The following is a 22,416-nucleotide window of genomic DNA, read 5'->3' as shown; positions in this document are numbered from 1 at the left end:
AGGACTACAAATGCTCTATTGGATTAAGGTCAGCAGAATTTGGGGGCCAAGACATGACTTGAAAGTCACTGGAATGTTCCTCGAACCAATCCATGACGATTCGACCCTTATGACATGGTGCATTATCCTGTTGGTAAACACCATCCCTGAAACTGCTGCCGTAAATAGGTGAACCTGGTCTGCAACTATGTTCAAATAGCTTACAAACGTCAGGGATTGTTCTATGAGGATTATGGGTCCTAATGTGTCCCATGAAAACAATGTTCCTGGGCGAGAAGCGATGAAAACCTGGGTGAGCCCATTGTTAGAGATGGAGAGTGGTCATAATATAATGGCCCTTCGGTGTAGTTTTATGCTATCTTCTTGGTACTGTTCCGTATTAGGACAACTTTTTCTGGATTTACCAGGTTTGTAAACATTTCGATTTCTTGTGATTGCAAAATTCTCCGATTTCGAATGATTCACATCGGACACATGCACATTAGATTTAATAATAATAAACATAATAATTGTTAATTTCTTATCTTCATTTTAAAAAGAATGTTTCATATTAGGTTTCTTTTTTCTACATGTTTTTATTATCTAGTCGATCCTAAAATCGATGGAAAAACACTTTCTTTAGACAATCATTACAACCGTTCTAGTGTTCTCCCTGAAGATTGTTCTACAAGTCAAAACACTTTAAATCAACTGCGCTGAATTGATTGATTATTTATTTNGCTAAAAAGGTGGATAATTCTTCCTTTTTATAGCCTCACTCGAACCAGATAAAAAAAATTCTTTTTTAATAATGCAAACTCATAAATTTCTTAGTACTTGGGATATTCATAGATAAAAATATTCCCTTTTTTTATAATAATAAATCGAAAAATTCACCATGTACTTTTTAATCTTCATCATTGGATTTAAATATAATGGAATATTTTTAAGTGTTTTATTTTTACTTGCATAATTTTTTTTCTTCAAAAAATCAATCTTTATTTATTGAAAAGCTTCAGACACAGCAATAAATAACGAAAAAAAATTTCTATAACTGTTAGAAATAGATTAAATTATTAAACAGTTCTAAAAATAATAATCATTAAGGAAAGTTTTTTAATTCAACTTAATGGTATATTCAACATAATCATTAATGTATACTACATTAATTTCTGGAATTTTTATGAAAGAGTTTTCAAATAATATTTTAGGAAAACGTTACAAATAAATAGAAAAATTAAGTATATGTGTATAATCTGAAACTAGTTAAACTTCTTCCTGCTTCCTCTTTGAGTTTAATAATTGTATCGGTTTATTTCAATAAATACTTGCTTTTTTCACGCTTTTTCCCGTTTATCCATAGTAGCTCTTGTTAATACTTAAATTTTGAAATATTTTTTCATATTTCAATATTCCAAATAATTTTCTACCATTATATTACTATTCAAATGTCTTATTAGTAATATTTATGTTCCTATTTTTTAATTGGACCTGTACTTTTTTTAAAAAATATTGTTGGTTTTTATAGATTTTTTTGAACGAAAGTTAATTACACGAAAAAAATTACAGGTCAAATTACGGAATAAAGTACCGGCACTTTAAGGGAATCATCCGTAAAACCCATTTTACGGTAAGATATAATTGATTTTATTGATTTACCTGTTGTTTAACTGATTTCTTATTGATTTACCTGCTATATGGTTTGATTTTTACTTGAATTTTTTCTTAAAATGTTTCTTGTGCTTTAATTTCATGCTTTTGTCAATCTCTGCCCTATGTGATTCCTCATTTTGAAAATTTTAATCACTTGTGTTCCTAGAGTTTATAGATATATATGTATTTCTTGTTTTAAAAAAAAATTCCTGGAATTTGATACCTTCAGTACTGTTGTGCCAGCTGTAAATTTATTCTGAGTTACGAACATCCTTATATTTTCCATGTGAAATTGTTTCCTTTTATTAACTTTGCACCCCTACTGAAGATGCGACATCAATATCTCTTCTGATTGTTACTGTTTATTTTCTTTGTAATATTTGTTTGCATTTAGTTTGTTTCTAAGTAGCACTGTTTTCCAGATTTCATATTTAATATTCCATCTATTTGTTAAAACTTTAATTTGAAAATTTTGAATATGTTTGCTTATGTGATTGAACTGTTGCGCTCACTTCGAACTTTCGGAGTGTCCCCGGATGGCCCCTTACGGGAGCGGGACGGGGTAAAGCTTGTTATACCATAATTTTTACAGTAATTTTTATTTATTAGAGTAGTTCAGTGATTTTGCTGTAAATATTACAGTAACAATTACAGTTTATCATATTTTTGTTCTGTAACATGTTTCTCTAAAAATAGATTTTACGGTAAAAAGAACCGGCACCGTGAGTGTCGGTTCTCTTTACCGTGATTTGATTTGGAATTTTTAACAGTGTAGGGTTTTCGATNACTTGTGTTCCTAGAGTTTATAGATATATATGCATTGCTTGTTTAAAAGAAAAAAAATTCCTGGAATTTGATACCTTCAGTACTGTTGTGCCAGCTGTAAATTTATTCTGAGTTACGAACATCCTTATATTTTCCATGTGAAATTGTTTCCTTTTATTAACTTTGCACCCCTACTGAAGATGCGACATCAATATCTCTTCTGATTGTTACTGTTTATTTTCTTTGTAATATTTGTTTGCATTTAGTTTATTTCTAAGTAGCACTGTTTTCCGGATTTCATATTTAATATTCTATCTATTTGTTAAAACTTTGATTTGAAAATTTTGAATATGTTTGCTTATGTAATTGAACTGTTGCGCTCACTTCGAACTTTCGGAGTGTCCCCGGATGACTCCTTACGGGGGCGGTTATACCATAATTTTTACAGTAATTTTTATTTATTAGAGTAGTTCAGTGATTTTGCGGTAAATATTACAGTAACAATTATAGTTTATCATATTTTTGTTCCGTAACATGTTTCTCTAAAAATGGATTTTACGGTGAAAAGAAACGGCACCGTGAGTGTCGGTTCTCTTTACCGTGATTTGATCTCGAATTTTTTACAGTGTAGGGTTTTCAATATTATGATTACAATGACATAAAATTTCGCTAAAGTAAAATAAAATTATGTCTGAAGTAATCAAAAAAGAGCAACTTTCGCCCTATTTTAAATAAAATAATATATGTGATTTTCAAACTAAAATAATATTAATTAAAACAAAGTATAGAGAAGCTGAATTTAGGAGTTATAGAAGAATTAGAAGGAGAATTAGAAGTTTATTGTGGATTGTATAGGCCAAAACTCAAATATTTCAATGTATAAAGAATTTATCCAGAAATTGTATTTACCTAACAAAGTTTGAATTGAAATAGGAGCATTAATTCATGATGGCGGTGACATGTTATGGATTTCCAAACTTCGTTTTAATTAAAATAAAAAAATAAGCATTAAAATTACATTTTACTTGATATTACTTAAAATGGATAGTTTAATTTAACTTCTAAAATACCTAAATTTTAAACCTGATTTAATTTTTCAAAAAAATAGAGATTAAAATTTCTTTTAAAGTTAGAACATTTTATAAAATATACACCATACCTATAAGATGTAAAAGCAAAAACATATCTAAATTGGTACAACTTAACTTTTGCGATAAAACTTAATATGGATGTTATCAATAGAGTTTCTGAGAGAGAAAAAACTCCCTCAATAGACAATCAATCATAAAGATAGTTTTAATTGATTTTAAGTATATTAAAGGCATTTCCTGCATTGATTATAATAAATATAAACTCATAAAAAGTAATTTAACAATAAATTAAAGCGTGTAGACTCGAATTTAAGAAATTGATTTTTATCTTAACCAGTAATGATATTGTCTTTTTCTTTTATTACTAACATTAGCATTTTTCTCGGATTAAATCGAACTTACGTATTAAGAAAAACACTATTTTTAAGACAGTTTGCTAAGGAAAGCTTAAAGCTCCAAACTCATTTCTAGACAAAGCTTTTTTTTTCCTTTTTTTAATCTTTTTTTTTTTGGCGATAAAGAATTCACTTGTAATTAAGGATCCTTTATCAACAAAGCTCTTTTTCTTGTTTACTTTTTTGAGATTTTCTTCCTAGATAATAAAGACTTTACCGCACATAAAAAACGACATTCATAAAATTAAGAATCATTTAATGAGAATACAGATTTTATAAACCCCCCTCACACATTGACGAAAATAAAAAATAAATTTTTTTATTGCAGTTTTACTTTTATGTATCAAATAAATGTTATTTAGCGTTACTTAATACACTGTTAGAACTTCTATTCCATCCAATTAACCTCAAAGTATGAACCGTTTACAACTAGTAGGGTAGAAAAACCATGAATACAAAGCTACACGGTATTTTAATCATTTAAAACTAGCATAAAAATACTAGACTTTTTGTGTTAAGCAGTTTTTTGTTTCTGTCATCTATGTGTGAATGAGAGCATCGTATTGCAATAATAATCCGGGGTCACAAATTATGGATTGCAGAACACTAGAAGTTCTTCATGTGTTTAAGGAAATGGAGAAAATATCGCGGTGTCAATGTTGGAACACGAACCCCCATTCTGTCTGTCATGAGATTGACAGATTAGCCCTATCGACTGTAATATGTACCCAGCTGCAAAAAACTAAGTTGCTTCATTAGGTAGTCCTAGTTGGTGCAATAAAATTCTGGTTACTTAACCGTATTAGATGAAAGTAGTTAATGAAAGTTTTTTTCCGCAGTTAACAGTTTGAATACCATTTTATTTATGGTTGTTATACCGCTTTGTCTGAACATGGTAAAATAATAAATTAAATGTTACTTAATTATTTTTTAGCAGCGTAGTTTTATGGACTTGGCATTTCTGGCAAAATTAAATTCCTAATGCACATTAGCATCCAAATAGAGTCTCGGTGCTGCCATCTAGTGTGGCAGAAACTAGACGTCCAAATAAACATGCCCAACGGTATCTCACCCATTGTGGTGGTCCAGAAAGAGTGGATACCACTTGTGGAGAACGCACTAGGTCTGCTCATCGATAAGACTGATTGTGCAGCTCGTAGGAAATAAAAAATTTTTATAGAAAGTGCCGACCGGCTTGTGTAGGGGTTAGGGAACTGCCCTTGCATCAGAAAGGTTCAGGGTTCGAATCCCAGGCAAGGCATGGATGTTCTTTCCTTCTCTGTACAATCTGTCTTTACTGTGGGAGCAACGTTGGCCCAACTAATATGGTGCCCCTGAAAGAGAGGCCAACAAATCTGCCCTGAATATGCCTGAATTGACGAAAAATGTTAACACAGGTGGGCATTGGAAAAAAAAGTTTTATAGAAAGTTTGAAATAACTAAATGTATATATTGGCTAATAGTAAATAGCTTGATATAACTAACTCGCGAATACATAAATTTTTCTTTATTTTTTTTGTGTGGAAGAAAAAATATATAGCTAAGTAATTGAATCTTTGAAAAACAAAAATCAACAAAATCAAGAAATCATTTTAACACAAAATATTTCCACACTACAAACTATTTCCCCATAATGAAAGAAAAATATATAAATAATAATATTTCACTGTATTAAATATTCTTGCAAAGTATATTCCAAGCGGAAAAAAACGAATTGTTTTTCGCTTCAGCCTATGATATTGGTTTTTAATGCAGCCTTAAATATCTTAAAGTATTAATAAGAGCAAATAAATCATTATCTAACTTCCCAGGCATCTTGTAAAAAGTTCATAAAATTTTAGCTCCGTGAAAACTAACAAATATGTAACAAAAAATATATTGACTTTACTCTCGGACATGTTTCGTGTCCTCAACGGTAGGGGGCAGTATTCGCAGAGGTTGATTAAATTTGCAATTAAAAAATTCGCTTACATTAATTTCAATTTAATCATCTTTTGACCTATTTTTTAATGTAATTATTTGTTTTCGATGGCGAAATATTCGTTTTCAAGCGGCGGCAGTTTGTTTTACCTTTTGGTGCACATTGAGTCGAAGCACTAATTTGTTAAGCGAAATTGAGATGTTTAAATTACTTAAAGACCCATCACGACGAATTTAATCACGACGAATCATGCATTAAAGAGAAAAGACTGAAAAGAAATAAATACCCAAGTAAAAATTTTTGATGGTTTGCCATTGATGGACCAACATAATCTTAATGGTAACCATCAATAATTCCATCATGAACCATTATATTTTTGATGTTAGTCAACATAAGTAATCATCACCCCAATTGTAGAAATTCGGATTAATTTATGATGGACCAATTGTTTTGATGGTATTTTTCTGAGAACCAGCAAGAATTCCCATTAAACCGCCATAGAAATTTATAGTTGGAACCATCATGGACGATTACGGATTATCACGATTGCTGATCTATGAGAATCAAACTTCTCTTGATGGTTGACCATCATAATATTAAAGTAGCATTTTTCATCATGGAATTATGGAAGTTTGCTTGCATATAAAAAAGCATGAACGCATAATGGAAAATGTTGGATGGTGGTGACCATCAAATGATGTTGGACCATCATGAATCCCATTAAAATAAACATAAACCATCAAAATGATTTGATAGGACCATCAATAATTTTGACTTGAGTTGTCACGTTCTGCGATTACGTCAGAGGAAAATAGCAAGACATCCTGTGGGATAGATGGTGAATACGTATAGCGAATCATAGGAATTCCTGAGCAAAACAATCAGAATGCAGTGCCTCCTATGATACATCAATATATTTGACTCGAGTAGTCCCGTTCTGCGATAACGTCAGAGGATAATAGTAAGACATCCTGTAGGATAGATGGTGAATACGTATAGTGAATCATAGATGAATAAGAATCATAGGAATTCCTGGGCAAAACAATCAGAATGCAGTGCCTCCTATGATACATCAATAATGTTGACTCGAGTAGTCACGTTCTGCGATAACGTCAGAGAATAATAGTAAGACATCCTGTAGGATAGATGGTGAATACGTATAGCGAATCATAGATGAATATGAATCATAGGAATTCCTGAGCAAAACAATCAGAATGCAGTGCCTCCTATGATACTAAAATAAAGCAAATGAGAATAAATCTGAGAATTTTGAATGAATACAGCGAATCTGGGAAAATAAAGTCTTCGTTATGTCTTCGTTGTGTAGAACAAAGAAATGTTAATAAGGTCCTCTAATCTATACAAAGAACAGATATCCAGCCAATATTTTAATAACTATTTTTTTATTTTAACTTTCACATTATATTTCAATATTTTTAAAAAATGAAAAAGAAAATTTAATAAAACATTTCCAAGCAGGATATTTTAGTAAATCTCCAGTTGATTTTACGATACTTAATATTAGATTGTGAATTATTATTGAAACGACTTCACACCATGAGATTCAAACATGCATTGGCTAATTAAGGAAAGAAAAAATAATAAAATAACTAAAAGAAAGTGAAATATAGGACTATCTTCTTTCCACCTCCTCTTTTCGGAAACAATAATTGGATTTGGAACTTGAAATAAAAATGAAAAAAAGTTGTTCCTTTGTCTTGATGAACAATACATTGGAACTCGATGCATTTAATTTAAACAGGAAGTTAAGAAAATGAGATTACATTTTCAGTTTGTCTAGTTTATATTGCCAAGCTCGACACATGATACTAGAATTTATTCCCATTCCCATTAAATAAATGGAATTCGAAAAATCGAATTCGTTTTCATTTATAAGAATGTTCTAAATGTAGTAGCTAATGAAGGAAAAGAATAATGTTCATTCTTTAAAATAGGTAGAATAAAGAACAATTCGGAATTAAAATAGAATCAAAGAAACCTATATCCAATATTGACAATTTTATTCTACCACTTATAGAAATAATTTTCAGAAATATAAATGGAAGGAATATTGCTCACGAGAATATAAAAATAAATGATAAAAATAGCAATTATAAGAATTATAATAGTAATAAATCACGATTTCGAACAATACTTGTGTTAAAAAGAAACTTTTTAATTTATTTAAATAATTAATCCAGTTAAAATGGCAAAAATACTAGAATGATAATAATTCAATTTATCTTTGTGAAAATAATTATTAGAAATAATTAATAATAACTAACGAAAAATATATCTATTTGTAGTGTTCACTATCGATAGAACATTCTACAAATTTAGCATTTAATATCTTTCGATTAATTATTTAAATTTTAAAATTTTTGTTCTCTAGTATTTTCGAAACATATCCACAGTGACATAGTATCTAAGGCACTGAGAAAGACTTGGGTGCTATCCTCGGTCAAAGCTTGTCTAAGAAGTTAATGCCGCCGGTGCGCAATGTTGTTTACATTACATATATACATATAGAAGATCGCCAAATTGTGGAATCTTACCTTAAAGAACCTCTTGGTTCACAAACGGTTGTTGCGAGAATACTTTATTTTTTGTACTCTATTTTTTTAAGTGTCCGAAACAAACACAATATTGGTGAGCTAGTTAAATAACGTAGCGAAATGAATGCTGTTGTTTTATTATTGCCTTAATAAGATTAAAAGTAAATAATAACTAAATAATTGTTATCTTCATCAACTTAGTAATTCTTCCTATTTTTTAACGGTTTTTTTCTTCTTTTCTTTTTTTTTTTTTTTTTNATAATTTTTTTTTTTTTTTTTTTTTTTTTTTTTTTTTTTTTTTTTTTGCAACATTGATACCAATATATATAAAATTTATCATCACTCAAACTCTATAAGAATGCTATTTCATGTCAATCGTGATAATTAGAATAAATTTTTCAAAAATTGCGTAACCTGAAAGTATGTTATTTGAAGTAGTAAATTCTATTAGGGGGGCCGGAAAGTAATGTCGTTTCGGCACCTTAAATATTCATTAGTCTTAAAAACCAATTCATTTTTTTCGATCCATTTCAATTCATTTTCGACCCGGCATTGAAAGGTTGTTGCTAACGAGGGTGAATGCATCATTGATTAAAAATAAAATCTTAATAACAAATATTAATTACACCGAAATGACATTACTTTCCAGTCCCCCTAATAAAAGCGTGCACCCAAGGTTTCACTTTTAATCTTATCACGTATCGTTACACTTCAAAATTATAAACAGGCTTTTTTTTCTTTGAATAACACATTTTACGTAATGGCCACCAAAGTTTTTCAAGTTGTACTCAAGTTATTCAATCTTTTAGGAAATATTGGCAACAGCGACTGGTGCGTTCTAGATACAATGGACGAAATAATAATATTCTTTTTTAAAAAAGGAGGTGTCGAAATATCCATTTTTCTTAACCTGGCATTCAATTTTAATTATCCAAAAATGTATTATTAATTATTATCGAATTATCGAAAATATTAGCAACAGCGGCGGGTTCGTTTTAGATACAAAGGATGAAATAATAATATTCTTTTTTAAAAGAGGAGTTATCAGAATACCCATTTTTCTTAACCTGGCATTCAATTTTAATTATCTAAAAATTTATTATTAATTATTATCGAATTATCGAAAATATTAGCAAAAGCGGCGGGTTCGTTTTAGATACAAAGGATGAAATAATAATATTCTTTTTTTAAAAGAGGAGTTATCAAAATACCCATTTTTCTTAACCTGGCATTCAATTTTAATTATCTAAAAATGTATTATTAATTATTATCGAATTATCGAAAATATTAGCAACAGCGGCGGGTTCGTTTTAGATACACAGGATGAAATAATAATATTCTTTTTTAAAAGAGGAGTTATCAAAATACCCATTTTTCTTAACCTGGCATTCAATTTTAATTATCTAAAAATGTATTATTAATTATTATCGAATTATCGAAAATATTAGCAACAGCGGCGGGTTCGTTTTAGATACACAGGATGAAATAATAATATTCTTTTTTAAAAGAGGAGTTATCAAAATACCCATTTTTCTTAACCTGGCATTCAATTTTAATTATCTAAAAATGTATTATTAATTATTATCGAATTATCGAAAATATTAGCAACAGCGGCGGGTTCGTTTTAGATACACAGGATGAAATAATAATATTCTTTTTTAAAAGAGGAGTTATCAAAATACCCATTTTTCTTAACCTGGCATTCAATTTTAATTATCTAAAAATGTATTATTAATTATTATCGAATTATCGAAAATATTAGCAACAGCGGCGGGTTCGTTTTAGATACACAGGATGAAATAATAATATTCTTTTTTAAAAGAGGAGTTATCAAAATACCCATTTTTCTTAACCTGGCATTCAATTTTAATTATCTAAAAATGTAAACAAATCAACTGGAATGAAAAACACAGATTCCGATAAATCAAAACAATTGCGAGAACTTCGTTGCCAACCTAATATATTAAAGGGTAGGAGCAATAAGCAACATTTTTTTTCCGATGGTGATTGTTGTCTAAAATTATTTTCATTGTAAGCAATACGATGTTTCTGCGAATAATGTACCATCAAGACTGAATCTAGAAAACTTATAAAGAGCTTATCTAAAGTGTGTTTTTTTTCATTATCTTACCTAGGGCCATTAATATGAACGGCGGATAATATTTCGAAAAATCTTTCGCAAGATTATCTGCTGTTAATTTTATATGCCTGTTTGATACGAGCCCGCAGTCTTAGGGAACTCTGAAAACACTTTTCCTTTTAAAAAAATACAATTTTTAATTAAATACCAAAGTTTTAAAATTTCACTAAACATATTAACTTTTTCTTTAAAATATTATTTTTATGCTCGTAACAAGTAATAATGTAATTCTTGCATACATGGTAAAGTTACATCTACCCCGTTCAGTTACAGCAAATAACTCGAGAGCTAATTGTGAAATAAAAATAATCGGTAATACAAGCTGCTAGAACAGAACTTTTTCAGATGAAGCACAGCATTCTTCAGAATTAGTGTAGTGTATTATTTCTAAGCTATAAAAAATTCCAGATCAAATTACGGTAAAAAGTACTGCCATCCTAAGTGCGTCACCTGTGAAATCCATTTTACCATAAAATTCATTTTTACTCTAAAATTTGATACCGTACTTTTTATAGTAATATTTATTTAATTACATGGATAAAGTTATTTTGCTGTAACTATAACTGTAAATACTACGGAGTATCAGAATTTTTGTTCAGCAAAACTTTACGGAGACAATGATTTTACTGTAAGATGTACTGGCACCCAGTGTGCCGGTACTTTTAAATTTTTTTACAGTGCAAAATTTTTTGCAGTGTAAATTCTGAAATAATGAAAGCTCAATTTACTTAACTTATACCAAGCATACCACGTGCTAAGAAAACATTGCAGATAATAATTTGTTTTTAGTATAATTAAAAATATTTTAACTGTATATAACAGTAATATAAAATATCCTCTATTAAATGTATAATATAAAAAATTACTTCGAATAGACAGTAAAAAAAATATATAACAACAACAAAACTGAAGAACTAGAATAAGATGAACTAAATATAATTTTTAATTTACATCTATACTACAACTATATCTAAATTTTTGTGAAATATTAATCTTTGCAATTTCTCATACATTTCTTTCATTTACAAATAAGAAGACAGATAAAAATACAGCTACTAACAATGTTAATTTGTAGACGTGGCAGAAATGACGATTCACATATTTGTTACGTATATGAAAAATAATGATAATTTCCTTAAAAATTATCTTCATTGTTCTTAAAATGCAGGGAATTGGAAAGTCTTAAGAAAAGACATTTTAATTTACAACCAAGATTACATAAACGCTTCAAGCAAGAGTAAAAAATGAAATGAAGTAGAATGGAAATAAGATATTAAAGACTACACGTCTTAATCCTGAGATACAAAGTTTTTATTTTCGAGGCTACTCAGGTAATTCCATTCATTTAAAAAAATATTCAGAGTGTGTGTATATATATGTACTCTATATACTAAATGTATAATATATATATATATATATNAGGCACATTAAATGAAACTTATTGTTTTTCTTAACTTTCTTCGTGTTTTCTTGTATTTATTTATGTATAATATATATATACTATATATATATATTATCTATATATAATTATGTCTTTAGCTTTAATGTAAAGTAGTAAATTTTATAAAAATGTAAACATCTGAAATTATATTTTAAAAATGTATAAAAAATGTGATTTGTAACAAAAATAATTTTTTTTATTATTAATTTAATATGTTAGAGAAATGTTTTCTGGATTCTAGATATGAATTACGATGATATAGTTATTTAAAGAGTAAAATACTATTTTTTTGAAATTTTGAAAAGTGTTTTATTATAATAATTAATTTTATTGAAAAAAGAAATGAATCTCATACGTAATGCAAGTATAAAGTTAAAAAAAAAGTTTGTGTAGTAGTACTTTAACTATTTAAATCATAACCTACATTATAATCTAACGTAGGCCTGAGAAAAGGATTGAATTGCATTAAAAGTTGAGTTAAAAAACGAAAAATCTAATAATTCTTCAGTTGAAAACAGCAATAAGCCAATGAATGAAGTTAAAAGATCAGGTCATGAGATGAAGGAATATTTTAGTTTTCGTTTTTTTTCTTTCCATCGCCTGTGAATAGAAGTGACAATACTTAAAAAAAGTATTTCATACTTAGATGATGTAATCAATATCGCAATACTTTTCTGTTATTTAAACAACAATTAATGAAATACAAATTATTGAACTATGCATACTTAAAAATAATAATTAATGCAACTCATTTTTTATTACTTGCAATAATCAGTTTGAAACGTTTATATGGGGATGTTTTACTTTTAATAAATAAATAAAGGAAAATTATTGCCCACACGAATTTGAACAGTAAAATTTTCTGCAAATTCTACACGTATCGAAGAAAGTGCGAGGGTATAAGTAGTAAGTGCCAATCGTCAAGGTCTAATTATCATTGTTATTTATTTAGTTATTGACAATCATTTCAAAATACCAGAAGTTTTGGTTTAGGTGAGAGAATATTACGGATTAATATTGCTCAAAAAAATTACAAAAATGTTGCGAATTTATATTAATAATATCTTAGAACTTCAAACACAATGAAAAAAGAATCTCGCTATTTGTATTTTTTAAAATATTATAATTGATTTTCGGAAGAAAAAAAAGCAATGGCCTTTCCTATGATTTTAACTTTTCAGTGATTTTTCAGGAGTGATTTTTTGTTTTGTTTATATGCTATTAAGAATTATTATCTATTTAAAATGGGACATTAAAGTAAACATTCTTACAAGCAACAAGATATATTTAATAAAATCGTGCATTAAGTAAGATTTTAAGTTGTTAAAATTTTTACTGAATGTTTTCTTGAGCAATTAATATATTTTTTTGAATTTTTTTTAAAATATTTTCTTTGATTTTGCAGATAAGTAATAGCAGAAAATTTTCTTATTGATATATAGGCAAATTAATGCAGATATGTTTAGTAATGTTCATTGTTCAATGTTAATTGTTGTTTTGTATTTAAACAAAAGAAAATTTTAAAATATCTGCCAAAAATAAAAAAGTGTCAAAAATTTAAAATTTGACATTTTTTTTAATTTAAAAAAGCTAAACAATGATGCTATAATTTTAAAAATAAAAAATTCATCGACAACTAAGTGCGCATGTAATAAAACAGCTAAAAATTATTAGTTTTACCCTTAATTAAAAAGGAAAAAAATATTGTGACATCCTACAAAAACATTAATCTAATTTGTTTTAGTATCTGGCAAATAAGGTAAGCTCGGTCTTGTGTGGTGTTGGAAAAATGCGAACGCTATTTTTCGAGCTGACGAATGATAGCGAGCAAGAATGATAGACCCTTATAAATTACAAGAGTAGCATTTTTGTTTTAGGTACGAGAATATGGAATCATGCACTACTGCAGACCAAATCACAAAAGATAATGAAAAAGAAACGTTGAAATGTTCTTTCTTTCATATAGATAAAGTGATGATAAGGTTTAAAGCCCATTTTTTTCTATTCGTCGGAGGTAAGCACACTTTCCTCCTTTAATTAAGAGCAAGAAAATCAAATTTGATATTAGTAAGCGAGTTAAGATAGTAAAAATCAATACTTTTAAAAATGATGACGCATTCAGATGCAAGTTCCTCTCGAATGCCAATACCTACACAAAGTAAAAGGAAATAAAATAAATAAAACTATTCGTACCTGCCGCATTGTTTGATCAGCCTTAAAATGGGCTCAACTTCATCTTAAATAATTTACTTAGTCCCAATTTTATATAATTAAATTTCCGTTCATTTAATCATCGGATAACTTTAGTTGGTTTATCAGACATAGACATTTCTGAATCAAACTTTATTAAATTTGAAAAAGGCAGGTTGGAGATGCACCTATTTAGCTTTTACGATTGTATGACTGCTCTCAGCCCATAATTTTCTATAAACTAAGACCACAAAAGTTAAACTAAACTTTTCTGAAATCAAAACTTGCATAGTCATGAGTTGTTTTTGGAAAATTTGTTTTAAAATATGAGACAGAGAAAACCAATAACCCCAAAAATATGGAAATTAACTATCAATAATATATATGTTACCGGCAAATTATGAAATCCGACATTATAATGCCTAGGCATTAAATATAAAGCCTAAAACTAGCCGGTAAAGTATGAAATGATTTATATTTCACACATTGCCTAGGCATTCCATTTAATGCCGGATGTTATTTAGGCAAAGTCCTAATGAGGTTATTATGTAAATGATGTGCATGTTACTGTGAATGACCGAAATCGGTGTTTGTTGACTTTCACCCTTGAATGTTGACAATCACAGAGTCGCTTTGGTGAATGTCCGAAATATTTATTACATGCGATTTGTTATTAATTTATTCTTGGATATAATTACATTTATTCGATATTTCAATACTTATTGACGATAGATTAGAAGAAACATCAGTGTTTGGAGTACCGGGCAAATACATACCTGGCAATGGCACTTGACCTTAGAAAAATATCAGTGTAGGGTATACCGGGAAAATGTACACCGGGCAGTGGCACTGAACCTTAAGAAAACCAGTGTAGGGTATACCGGGCAAATATATAATGGCACTTGACCTTAAAAAAACATCAGTGTAGGATATACCGGGCAAATATATACCGGGCAATGGCACTTATTGACCTTAAAAAATATCAGTGTGGGGTATACCGGGCAAATGTGTACCGGGCAAGGGCAGTTGGTCTTAAAAAACATCAGTGTAGGGTATACCGGGCAAATGTATACCGGATAGTTGCACTTAACTAGACTTAGTATATATTTCGGACATTTACCAAAGGTCTAGACATACTAGGACTAGTTAAGTGCCACTGACAGGTATACATTTGCCCGGTATAAAATTAATAAAATGTTTTGGAAAAATATTCAAGTATGATAAGCAGTACTAATTATATCACTATCGAAAAGGTCGAATCATTGAAAAAAATTATACAAATATTAGCTTAAACTATATTAGTACCATATATAGTACCACATTCACATCTCTGTAAATAGATCTGATCATTCCCAAGCAATTTAGAAACCAGGTACAATTAAGAACAAGGTTAAATTCATATTTGCAAATTATTGTTATGAAATTAATGAAATTTTTAAATCAATTTTTAAAATTAAGGGTATTTTAAAATATGTAATAAGTTTATGTAGTTTTTCCCTTACTGTATACAGGACTAATGTTACATTTAACCGGGGTTCTTGCAGTAAACAAGTAATTTTAGAATTTTGTTAAACTTTGGCTTAGAATTTTNTCAGGCAAATATATACCGGGCAATGATACTTGACCTTAAAAAATATCAGTGTAGGATATACCGGGCAAATATATACCGGGCAATGGCACTTATTGACCTTAAAAAAATATCAGTGTGGGGTATACCGGGCAAATGTGTACCTGGCAAGGGCACTTGACCTTAAAAAACATCTGTGTAGGGTATACCGGGTAGTGGCACTTAACTAGACCTAGTATATATTTCGGACATTTACCAAAGCTCTAGTCATACTAGGACTAGTTAAGTGCCACTGCCAGGTATACATTTGCCCGGTATAAAATTAATAAAAAATTTTGCAAAAATATTCAAGTATGATAAGTAGTACTAATTATATCACTATCGAAAAGGTCGGGTCATTGAAAAAATTATACGAATATTAGCTTAAACTATATTAGTACCATATATAGTGCCACATTCACATCTCTGTAAATAGATCTGATCATTTCCAAGCAATTTAGAAACCTAGTACAATTAAGAACAAGGTTAAATTCATATTTGCAAATTATTGTTATGAAATTAATGAGATTTTTAAATCAATTTTTTAAATTAAGAGTATTTTAAAATGTGTAATAAGTTTATCTAGTTTTTCCCTTACTATATACAGGACTAATGTTACATTTAATCGGGGTTCTTACAGTAAACAAATAATTTTAGAATTTTGTTCAACTTTGGCTTAGAACTGTAATGAGAAACTTAAAAATTTATTAATTAAATCAGTTTTAATTCATATTTTAATTGATTATTTCTAGCCCTGGGCTGTGTAAATCCATTCCTCCCAGTTATAGCAAGAAATAAATTTGGCCTTTCTGCCACTTCCGTCGCTGCTATTTTGACTGCTCAACAACTAATAACCGTTGTATCGAAGCCAATCATTGGTTACCTTGCTGATTATTTCAACAGGTTAAAATTAATGATTATTACACTTCTAACGATACACACTATTTCTATTTTTCTCGTTCTTCTAATTCCTCCTATGAAAAAGCCTTCGTCAGAACTATCGTCGACTAATCTAATTAAAAATTGGGATGAACAATATGATTTAAAAATCCTAGCAATTAAGCATTGCCCGAATGATAAAGACAACGCAATTGGAACTGTTTCTTCAATGTTAGAAAGTGCGTTATTCAACATTCGAAATAGTAGTTGCTTGGACATAGTATGCTTAAAGTTCACCAAAGACAGTGAAATTTTCTGTTTTGAAAAAGATACAACAAACAAAGAATTGAATAAACTTGTTGAAACAGTATTAAATAGTACTTGCTCAGTCCTTTCTACAAAGAACTTTACTACTGATGATAATGAATCTTATAACCGGAAGTACTATTATCGTTTATCATCTGTAAAACCTTCCTTCCATGATTTAGATGCTTATAATAGATTCCCGTGTATAATTGTTCTCTCGAAAAAGGATCATAACTCTCCTGAGATTCCTGTCAAAATAAGTGTCAGTGATTTCGAAACACTTCAATTCTGGATGTTCGCTGCAACAACTTCGGTGGCTATGATATGTTTAAGTTCCATTTTCACACTTGGTGACATGGCATGCTATGAAAGCGCAGAAAAATTGGGTCGAGATTTCGGAAGACAAAGATTGTTCGGAGGAATTGGATGGGGTTTGTTGGCAACAATTGGTGGGCTAATATGTGACTTAACAAACGGCTATCTTGCTACTTGGATTCTTATGGTCGTCCTACAAATAACCACCATATGGAATGTTTCGAAATTAGATCTTATAAAACCTCATTTCTCACTAAACATTTTGAAAGATATTGGCAGAATTCTAAATTCCATAGAATTTCTCGCTTTTGAATTAGGTGTTTTCTTCAATGGAATAGGTGCTGGTGTAGTGTGGTTTTACTTGATATGGTTTCTAGCGAGTCTACAAGCAAGCAAATTACTGTGCGGTTTAGCTTTGTATGTGGAATGCTTTATTGGTGAAATTCCTTTAATGTTTGTATCTGGCTGGATTTTACAAAAATTAGGACATTTTAATCTTATTTCAATTTCACTATTATCATACGCTGTACGATTCATGTGGTACAGTTATCTTCAAAATCCATGGCTTGTTCTTCCAATCGAGATCTTACATGGCTTCAACTACGGGACGTTTTTCCCGGCAGTAACATCTTATGGAAAACTGAGTGCTAAACCTGGGACAGAAGCAACAACTCTATCAATTCTTTTTGCTACACATGATGGCTTAGGTAAGTACTGACTTTAAAAATACAGGTAAGTACTGACTTTAAAAATACAAACTTATTTCTATTTTTATACTTGTTTTCTAAGGGAAAAGTAATATATTGAATGAAATGTGCTAAATGTAAGCAGTGCCCATTAAAGTTCATATCCACCAGCTTTAACTTAGAAGCGGCTGCAGCTGTAATTATTAAAATAACTCCTATGCCTGGTAAAGAAGTGACTGTGCGCTATAAGATGAGACCATTTTCAGCACTATCTGGTAACGGCGAAATACTGTTACTACCTCGAAAATGGTGCGAGATTACTGGTAAAAGTGAATTGCATTGTTTTACAGCATCAGCGATTTAGAACTTATATATACCTTGCTAAAAAAAAGAATACTTAAAATGCGCATTTACTTGTTAAAGATTTTCTACAAAGTTTTAATCTTCGAGAGATAAAAAAAAACTTGTTTTTGCAACGTACATACCCTTTGCTCTAACTTTTTTCACGTTTTATACGTCGGGAATAAAGATATTTTCTCATAAATCTCTCTCTCTTTTTAAGATCATTTCATCATTTTTGATAAACAAATGCGCATTTTAAGCATTCCTTTCTTAGTATTAACGATCCCAACTACACAAAATTAAATTTTTTAAAAGAGAAAACGCTCTTTTTGAATTATTACCTTTTAGCAATCGTAGTATCGTAAATATTTAACGAAACTGGTAATCTAAATAACCTATCAGTCGTCTTTAAAAGTCGAACACTATTGGTATAAACTACCTCATTTCAACGTTTTTAGGGAGAAATTTAGTTAATGAATACTTTAGTTAACTCTCTAAAGATGTAGTTTAATACTGAAATTATTTAAGTCTTTTATTTTCTCGACGAAAATTTTACGTTCACTACAAAAATAAAAATTTTTTCACACGTATAATTATACACTTTACTATATACTATTACACACTTTTTCCCTTGAGTAAATTTCATTAAAAATTAGATAAGAGGTTACGGAAATTTCAAAACTGTTAGTCTATTTTTCAGAAAACTATTAAAAGTGCAAATGTCTCTCTTTGGAGAATTCGAAACTAGGTAATTGTTTTATCTTTAGAAACAATTACCTGATTATAGAAGTGAAGATCTATCATGGGAAAATATTAAATTCTGTATATATTACTTTACATAAGTATTTGTATCGAGTCTTTTGACTAAAATAATCCTCCTCCCCGAGAACAAAAGAAATTTGATGAAGGAGGACTATATGGCCACATTGTTTTCCAAAAATACTTAATTTTCGTCATCTTTTCAAATTTATATCAATTCCTTAGCATTCCCTAAAAGAGAAAATTCAACAACTCTAGATAGATTTACTTTTCATTTTTTTTACATTTAAAACAAGTTGTTTAGGTGGAGAGGAATTAGATTGAAGCGTAAGGATGGGAAACTGAATGTAAACAATAACAAGTTTTCTAAAACCGGAAAAAATATAGAAAACTTCTGGAGTATTCCTTCGCTTATTTTTACAAGGATTTACTGCATTTACAAGGCAATGTGTGAACAGGCTTAATATTCTAGGAAGTTTCATCATTCTGATTTGTGTTAAAATTTACACGTAATTTTACCTTTCATAAGTTTTCTGTAGTTTAAAAATTCTAAAAGGTGCTGAGTCTTAAATAAATTTCGAAAAACTGGCATCACAAGATAAATAAAGCGTAACTTTTGCCATGTTCTGATAGTTATTCCCTATTTGGCTATATTTGTACTATTTTGGCTACATATTACTGCTTGATCTTTTTTAAGTAGCATCATAGCATGCTTGTCGAGTTGCCCAAATTCGTTTTCTGCTAACATCAAACGGATGAAGCTGAAGTCAAAATGAAAGAACGCGTTTTATTGTAAACACGAGAATATTAATAATATTGGATGGCGCGCTTTTTCAAACTTAGGCGTAAAAATAAATCGGTAGTAACCAGGGGATATTTCGAATATTAACTCATTCATAGGGTCATCAGTGCTTAGCTTTACACGGACAACCTTCCATGTTAACCTTAAATTTATTACTTATTTCATGTATGTATTTTATTTCATCACATTATTTTCGTTATACCACCAGATTAAAAACTTAGTATGTTCCGGGAAGTGTTTCAAAAAGAGGAATATCGATTTAAAAAGTGAAAGAAAAAGGGGGGACAACATTGCACGACTTACTGCATTCTGTATAATAAACCAACATTGTAATTTCGCTAAGTTTCAAAATCTGTCACCAAGTTAGACAAAAGACGGTACTGCTAATTTTAAAAATCATACAACTTTGATTTCTCTGGTCAGGCTATGTGAACTGAAAAAAGCTCAGCGTTTATGAATTTTATCCCCAGCAGGCTGCACTGCGTAGTGCAGCCTGGGTATTATAGTTTTTAATAATTAGAAGAGCCATCTGTTGACGAACTTTAAAACTAATTTTGAAAGTCGATGAGAAAATGGTTTCTTAAGTAAAATACTGCCAATTCCTTACAGTTAGAAAATTCAGAAATATTTTGTTTTAAATTTTCATCACAAACCTAAATGGATACTATTTATAATTCATAAAAATAGATTAATAATAAAAAATATATATTATTAGTTGTAGTTGGCTTTTAGCAAAACCACTTCTCTGTATAAAAAATTTTCTTTTCAGGAGCGGGTCTTGGATGTACCTTAGCGGGCATTTGTTTTGATCTCGTTGGAGGACACCAGACTTTCTTTTATCTCAGCATTGCATCCTTCGGGGCCACAATCCTTAATAGCGCTAACACTTTTTGGCTCAGAAGACACACTCATAAAGAACCAAACACAGCTGTAGCTTCGAATCATAACTTAACATAGTTGAACATTCTTCTCTGTAAATTAACTCATCTTTCTTAGCCGCGATCAGGATTGGCACGGTATTTACCACCACCAGAAAAGAAACATACATTTAAGAAAATATTGTGAACATAACATTATCATATTCTCAGAAATAATGAAGTGTAAAACAGAAAAAAAAACAGCGAACAAGTTGGATAACTTTTGATCTATCAGTTTCACAGATTGCGACTTAATCTTAATGGTTTGAAGATTTAAGCTTGAATATACTAATTCATTAACGAAGACAATATTTTAAATTTTGAGATAAGGCATAAAAATGAACTTATCCGAGAAATTGTTTTTTTTCGTCGACAAATTTGGATTTTTGACCTTCAAAGTACGGATGGTTGACTGAATGTAAACAATAACAAGCTTCCTAAAAATTTCCAGTTAATTCCTCCACTTATGTTATGCTTACGAGGGGAGGAGTGAACAAGCTTCATATTCTAGAAAGTTTTATTATTGTGTTTAAATTTACGCTTAATTTTACCATTCATAAGAGTTTTCTGCAATTTATAAATAAAGAGTATGGTTAGCCATGTTTCGAAGAGATAACATATGTTATCTCTTTTAGCTATATTTGTGTGAAATAGCACCGTTTGTTATTTTTTGGGTAGCATCGTGCATCGTAGCAAGCTTGCGAAGTCTACCAAGTTCATTAGTTGTTTGTTTCGTTGAAAGAAAGTGTTATATTGAAAAGACGACGAATTTTAACCCTTAGCGCCATATGCGCTAAGCTTTTCACGGTCTAACATCAAGCCAGTCTGGAAAATTTGACCCGAATGATATGGGCAGGCAACAATTTGTTGTTCTGTCATTAGGAGTTTGAATGCTTTGGCCCCAATAGTATCCGTAATTTTTAAATGTTTTTTTAATTTCTACAAACTAATATAACTTTATTGGAAACAAAAACAAACACATTAATGCAAAGAATATATATTCGTCGTCAAGAGGAAAATCCGGTCCAGACGACAAAGAAAAGTAATACAATAAATTTAATTTAGAAATTTTAAAAAAAAAAGGGGAGGGGGATATTACAATCATGAATTATTTTGCTCATCTTAACACATCATATATTGTTGAATACTTTAATAATAGAGTTACAAAATACATGAATATATTTTTAAAAAATATCAAAGGTAACGTAAGAAATTCATTTGGATTGGCACAAGACTGGTATAAAAAATCAAATGCTTCCTTTAAAGTGAAAAATAGAGATCTAAATCGTCAATGTTCATCATAAATTGAAATAAAGCACGCTTAAAAGAAGAATATATTTGGATATTTTGCAACTGGAGTGGTAATTTATTATATAATTTAGGTGCTAAGTAAAAAAACTGTTTTCGTGAAATTTCTTTTATTAAGTGGGGAATCTCATATATTTCAGTTGGTCTCCTTTCAGACACATTAGTTTTTAATTTGCATATTAATTTATTGTTGAAAAATTGTAATTGCGAAATAATTGTTGGAAAATATTTTTTAGTCCCAAGTGTAAACAAATAGATGGACAGTATTTTCCCCTGTACTGTGTCACTTGCTGAAGAAAAATGTGTCACAGCTTGGAGGTGGGTGTTTCATTGTTTTATAGTTAATTCTGCTCTGCTGTGGAGTGA

General features: G+C 29.7%; 1 protein-coding gene across 1 annotated transcript; it reads left to right on the top strand.

Annotated features, from left to right (window-relative positions):
* Positions 1-232: 232 nt before the first annotated feature.
* On the top strand, positions 233-22,100 carry LOC107451634 (major facilitator superfamily domain-containing protein 6-like). Its single transcript, XM_016067791.3, has 3 exons — positions 233-407; positions 16,489-17,943; positions 20,595-22,100. Exons 1-3 carry the CDS (start codon positions 233-235, stop codon positions 20,780-20,782), a joined length of 1,818 nt encoding a protein of 605 aa, XP_015923277.3. The 3' UTR covers positions 20,783-22,100.
* Positions 22,101-22,416: the final 316 nt, after the last annotated feature.

This window comes from Parasteatoda tepidariorum, chromosome 7, assembly GCF_043381705.1.
Source record: "Parasteatoda tepidariorum isolate YZ-2023 chromosome 7, CAS_Ptep_4.0, whole genome shotgun sequence".
In the NCBI taxonomy this organism is placed as follows: Eukaryota; Metazoa; Arthropoda; class Arachnida; order Araneae; family Theridiidae; genus Parasteatoda; species Parasteatoda tepidariorum.
Note: the sequence above shows the minus strand (reverse complement) of the source record. Positions and strands in the feature narration are given on the sequence as shown.